General features: G+C 57.5%; 1 protein-coding gene across 1 annotated transcript; it reads right to left on the reverse strand.

Annotated features, from left to right (window-relative positions):
• Positions 1-2,123: 2,123 nt before the first annotated feature.
• CDC42EP2 (CDC42 effector protein 2) lies at positions 2,124-2,840 on the reverse strand. Its single transcript, XM_009952128.2, has one exon. It carries the CDS (start codon positions 2,838-2,840, stop codon positions 2,124-2,126), a length of 717 nt encoding a protein of 238 aa, XP_009950430.2.
• Positions 2,841-6,190: the final 3,350 nt, after the last annotated feature.

The following is a 6,190-nucleotide window of genomic DNA, read 5'->3' on the forward strand; positions in this document are numbered from 1 at the left end:
GCAGCGATTGTTTCGCAATTACTGACGGTAATTAAGCGGAGGTGGGAGGGGCAAACTCAAACATCTTCTTCCCGGCTCGCTTTAATTCACTAATTAAGGTGAAATCCATGAAAACAAGCACCTCCGTGTTGTCACAACCCACCCCGCTCCGTGCAAAGGTGTTGGGCCACAAAAAACACCCACCCAAAACCGCCCAAAATGATCCATTCTGGGCTTTTTTTTTTTTTTTCCCTTCAAATTGTTTGCCCGAAGAGCAGCAAGAAAAGAGGGGACTGGGAAACCGAGTCACATCTCCCATCAAAACATGCCGTCACCAGGGTAAATTAATCACAAACGATGCTCTAAACCGCCCCCATCGCGTCACTGGGATTATTTCTGGTAAGAAAAATCCTAAAATAAATAAAACCAACTCATCGCCACGCGGATGGGCGTCGTTCGGAGGAAGCGCCGTCAGTTTCGACCAGGTAAGGGCTGAACCATAACAGCACAAAATCACCCAGGAATTAAACCCAGCGGCTGCCTGGACCGAGCTCAATTAACCCCGTTTTCTTCATTATTTTGCAGACGAAGGCTTGAAAAACTGGTTAAACCTCAAATTTCTGCTGTTTCCACCCATTTTTGGTGGTTTAGCGGGATGCAGATGGGCAAGAGTAAGCAAGAGCCGGGACACAATCGTGACGAGCTACGAGCTCGTTAATCTAATGACTCGTTATTTAACGATACCTGGAAGAAACAGCGATCGGTGAAGTAAAGAAATACCCGGCCAGCAGAAAGGCAGCGTGCTCTTCCGGAGACGCCTTAATTCCTTACTGCGGGGGGGGGGACTCCCAGCCTCATTCTGGGCTAAAACTACCAGGAACGGTTCAAAATGACGCAGTTAATTAACGACGGCGTCTAGGAGACGAGGCCTCGCTCGCTTTTACACCGTTACCGAGTCCAACGGGCCCCTCGCTTCGGAGGTGGGGAAAGGGAACGCGAGGCCTCGCAGCCGGGCGTGAAGGTCTTTCGCCCCGACCTCAGCAGAATCGGCATTTCCAGGCATTTTTTCTTTAATTTTTTTTTTTTTTTATTATTAGTTTTTAAAAGCAGAAGGGATTCGCATTCCTTTCTGCGTGCCGAAGCGTTTCACCCCCTCGTTCCTCCGTCCGTCCAAACAATCTGCGATTGATGGAGACGGCGTCTTTCGGGAGAATGAATTTCACCCCACCGCGCAGGAATCCGGCCGGGTGGTCGCTCACCCTTCCCTTCAAACTTGGCTTGGTTGTTTTTTGGGGGGGTTTTTGGCATCTTATTTACGACTTTACATTCCAACCCCAACCTTCAGCCACGGATTTAGTTACCAAAATACAGCCGAGAGGGTTTTTCTCGCTTCTCTGCGGAGAGCTTTCAGCTCCTCCTGAGAGACGGCGCAACCTGAAAGCCCGACGGAGCCTTTTGCCCCGTAACCGCTAGATTTACCGATTTGTGGGATCTTAAAAAGTGTTAAATCACGTCAAAGGCTGACGTTTGGCATCACCTTGGGGTGGCTGGTCATCACCTTCGCCTCACCTGAGTGCAAACCGCAGCCCCTCTTCCAGGAAAAAAAAACAAACAAACAACCCCAAAACCCCCAAAAATCCCCCCGAATGAGACATTTGGGAATTCAACCGTCGCCGTTTCATCCCGTCCAGTCCAACAAACATTTATAACGCCGCGGTGGCTTATTTTCTACCGGCCGGCGCAGTCCTACGGCTCGATCCGTCGCTAAAGGTGAAGTTGATAGAGGCAAGCGGCGATAGAATCCGGCAGCGAGCGCTGCCTCTTTCGTCCTGGCTTCGTAGGGTGGTTTGGTTGGGGGGTTTGTGGGGTTTTTCTGGGTCTCCCCGCGCCGAGGGAATCGCCGGAGGTCTGCGGGGAGCGGCGCCGAGGATAAACGCTCGCGTCCTGTTTGCACGACGGGCTCTGCGAGAGGAAACAACACATCGCGGTCAGCGCGCCGGCTCGGGGAGACGCGGGGAGTCAAACGGGTGAGTTTGAGCTGGGATTGAAGAGCCACTGGGGAAAAAAAACAACCCCCCACCCCACCCCCACCCCCCCCAAAATAATAAGAATCCATTTCTCAACGTCTTTACCTGCCGTCGCCTTCACGTCAAGATTTCCTGCCTGCCCGAATCCTGTATAGATCCACCCACTCTCTCTGCTTGGTGTTTCTCCATCACTTGCAGGACGTCCTCCAAAATGGACGGCCCCAAATCCACGTGGAGGGAGAGGAGGGAGCCGGCGTGGGAGAGGAAGGGCGGCTCGGCGTTGCCCTTCTCCTCGGTGAAGCCGTTCGTCGAGGCCGCCAAACGGGAGGCGCAGGGCCGCGGCAGCAGGGCGGCGCTCCTGCCCTCGCCGTTCTCCTCCCCGCCTTCCCGGTTTGGCGCCGGCGCGGGGGCTCGGTCGTCGAGGTGCAACCGCGGCGGTTTCGGCGGGGCTTGCGCCGAGGGCAGCGTCAACGCCTGCGGCCCCCCGATGACGGGCAAGGAGATGGCGTTTTTGAGGAGGGGAGAGGAAGTCTCCGAGGACGGCTGCTCGCGTCCGGAGATGGTGGCCGTCCTGGAGAACTCAAACGGCGCCGCGTCGGGGCTCTCCTTGTCGGAGTCGAAGCTGCCTTCAGTCCTGGGGAGGAGGTGAAACTTGCCCTGCAGGAAGGAGATGTCCCCAAACATGTCGCTCTCCCCGCCGCTGCCGATGTGAATCGTGTGCCTGAAGTCCCCCAAGGGCGGGCTGATCATGTCGGAGGAGAGGATGTCGCGGAGCTTCTCCTTCTTCCCCTTCCTGCTGCCCCTCTTCAGGTAGATCGGCACCTTGGTGGACATCTCGGCGCGGAGCAAATCTCTCGCACGTCGACTCGAGGGCCCGTTGTCTTCCTAGACCTCAGCGGCGCCGGCTTTGAAAAGAACCTGCAAAATAAGAATCAAAAAAAAAAAGGAAAAATGCTTAAAAGCAAGTTGTAACGTGTAGGACAGAGATCCTCAACGTCAGCATGTCCCAGGAAATTAATTCCAGCCGCTCGCTGCTGCTCTATCTAAAGCTCGTTGGCTGCGTTATCGATAACAAAACAACCCAGGTAATTAAATCCAGGCGCTCGCGGCCTCTCCTCAAGATTTGTTTCGAGTGGGAGAAAAATCAGGAACAGGGTCAGAGCTGGAAATCCAAGAGGATTTTTATCGGGGGGGGGGGGGGCGGGAATCGGGGTCCGGAGTCGAAGGTTGAGAGAGCACGAGAGCACGGCACCGAAAAGCGGCTTTTCTAACCCAAAAGAGATTTTTTTCATTTCGCTTCCCTCTCCTCTTGGCCAGGCGTAACCCGGCCCCGCCCAACGACGCGCCGAAGTGAAAGATAATAGAGATTAAAGCAGGAGGGGGAAGGAAATTGGGGGGTTTTCCCCCTGTTTTAGTCACATTCACTCAATTCTGATAGTTTACGTGCTCGGTTCCAGGCGTGATTTTTCAGCTGTGGGGAGGAACGAGGCAAAAATGGGTGTTTTGGGCCACGACGACGTCATGCACGACCTCGGGAGATGCCTCGGTGGGACAGAAAAAGGGATGAAAGAGGTTTCAGGCCACCTGAGCGTTACTGTTTAAAATCAGCAAGTGGAAAAGTCTGGAGATTTGGCCTTTCTTGCCGATTTTCTAGGAAAAAGCAACCCCCATCGCTCCGTGTTTCTGTAAAACCGTGTCCCCCGAGCACCGAAGAGTTTGTAAGTGACGTAGAGGCGGGTTCGTCCGGCGCGCCGAGCCCTGCCGCCGCGAAACCCACCCCCCGTCACCGCTTCCGGCCCGGTTTGTCACACGCGTCGCGGTACAGCCGCACCTGGAAAGTGAAAGCCGAGAGCGAAACCGCCGCTGGAACCACCGCAGCCGAGCCCTGCTCCTCGAGCCAACGCCCGCGCCGCCCCGGCAAGAGGTCACGAGCGATTCCCCGCTCGTGGTTTTCCCATCGGCCGCCGCTGCGGAACAAGGCAAAGCCCAGCTGGGAAACTCGTTCCCCTCCCCGTGTTTTACGGCCCCAGCAACCGCGTCAGGCGCTTTCCCCGTCCGAAACCTGCCCCGGCTGGTGCCGAAGAGCCAACAAAAACCAGTCTGCGGCTGACGCCGGATGAATCGAGCCGGGCGACCTCCCTGAGGGCTGGCATTTCATTACCGCCGGAGCCACGCGCCCGGCGGTGTGAAACGCCGCGTTGGTCCGTGGGTGTCGGCTCTTTGGGATCTCAAGGGGCGGTTTCGAGGCGGCGGCACGGTCCCACCGAGACGGCAGAGGGCTGCCGGATGGTCCTGCCCCTTCCCTGAGCCACACCTGACCGCTGCCCCTTCCATTTGTACTCAATAAAGAATCATAAATATCAAAAATGATGATAAAACATCATCATAACGCACAGCGGGACGGAAAATCCCACGTTCACCTTCAACCGCCTCATGCACCGCCGTTACCGTGAGAAAGCGCCGCCGAAACCACCTCCGCGCTCTCGTCCTCTCCACGCTGCTCGCTTTAGGTCGCTTTATTCCCTCCCCACCCCCCAAATTGCCTCTTCTCGGTGCCGAGAAACACCGTCACGTCCCCCAGCCCACGAACGGGGCCCCCCGCCGGGCCGGAGACGCTCCCGAGGTGACGTTCGCTCGACAGCAGCGTGGGGGAGAGGAGATGGAGCGGCAGAAGATCACCCAAACAGCTCGAAACGGAGCGTGGATGAGATGCCGGCGATGCCATCAGCGTCAGGAACGCGGTAATCCCATTCCCGGCGGCTCCGGCCAGGGAAAAATCCTGACGATGCAGAATTCGGCTTCGTTAATCCTGGGCGGATTAAAGCGGGCGGCGTAACGACAGCCTGCGGAGGCGGCGGCTGCGTGAAATACCGGCGCCGTGAGGACACCAGGGAAGGGCGGGGGCGGGGGGGAGAACGTGATGGCGGAGGTGCTGCCGTACGCACAGAGGTGGGGGAGCGAGGGAAGCGCTTCTTCACGGAGATCTGGATTCGGAGGAGCGCCGGCGCTCGCCAAAACGCCTGTCGGATGCGCGGCCACGGGCCGCCCTTGCGCTGCGGAACCGCTGGACGGCGGCGGCTTGGCCGCGAAAAAGCGCTGAAATCGTTACGAAACGAAGCGGATTTGTAGGAAAAAAGGTGTCTTAGTGCTCGGAAATGTTTCAAGTTTTGGGGTTGGGACGGGGGACGATGGGGACGGGGACGAGCGAGCGCCCGCGAGCGACCGCCGCCACCGCCAAAGGGATCGTTTCTCCTCCCGGACAGCCCAGGAGCTTCGGTTCAACGTCTTCCGCCGGCACTGCGCAGAAATCGCTCTCCCTCACCCCAATTTCTCCCCGCTCCTCCTCCTCCTCCTCCTCCTCCTCCTCCTGCTCTGCCCCAGTCTGGGCTCCAGCCGAAAACCCAGCGCCCCACTGGGCTGGGACAAAAGCCGCCTGTGATCGCCGCCACCGCCCGAGCGAGCCCCGGGGCCGGGTGAACGCTGGGAAAGTTCAGGGCTGCGGGTAGCGCCCTTTGTGCTCGGGGAGGAAAAAAACAAAAAGACCTCGAAAAAGGGCATTTGCTGCCGGCGCAGCCTGGGAAAGGGGCAGCGGGCCCCGAAAGCAGAGGGAAGAGGGGTTTTTTTGAGCAGAGAAATCCCCCAAAATCCCTTTTCCCGGCCTTTTCCAGCACTGACGACCACGTAAACCTGCTCAGAGCACGGGAGCGGTACCAGCGCGCCCGAGTCCCTGCCGTAGCGACGCAAAACGGGGCGGGAAGGGGACCAAAACCCAAAAGAAACCCCTCCATGAGTTATTCACGTGGGTTTTCACCGGCGGCCGTGACGGTACGGTCGCTAAAAACTCATGAAATCCCCCAAATAATCCTGCGGAACGAGAGCCGTGGCTGTCGGTAACGAGGGAAACGGGGACAAGCCGATGTTGCGTCGCGGGATAAGAGCGGGCGGCGCTTCGGGAGAAGATCCGAGGACTTAAACTCCACCTGCAGCCCCCGGCGGGCTTCGTTTGCGCTTCTCGTCGTTAAGAAATCGATTTCCAAGATTTACCCTCCCTCCGAGCATCTCCGCCGCCGCCCGCCGCCGGGATATTCGCCCCTTTGCCCAACTTGGCTTTTCGATTCCCCGATTTGTCTCTTTTTTTGCCCGTTTTCATCCTTTCAGGCTTCGGTCCGTCAAATCTTGTTTCT

This window comes from Leptosomus discolor, unplaced genomic scaffold (assembly GCF_034619465.1).
Source record: "Leptosomus discolor isolate bLepDis1 unplaced genomic scaffold, bLepDis1.hap2 HAP2_SCAFFOLD_180, whole genome shotgun sequence".
In the NCBI taxonomy this organism is placed as follows: domain Eukaryota; kingdom Metazoa; phylum Chordata; class Aves; order Leptosomiformes; family Leptosomidae; genus Leptosomus; species Leptosomus discolor.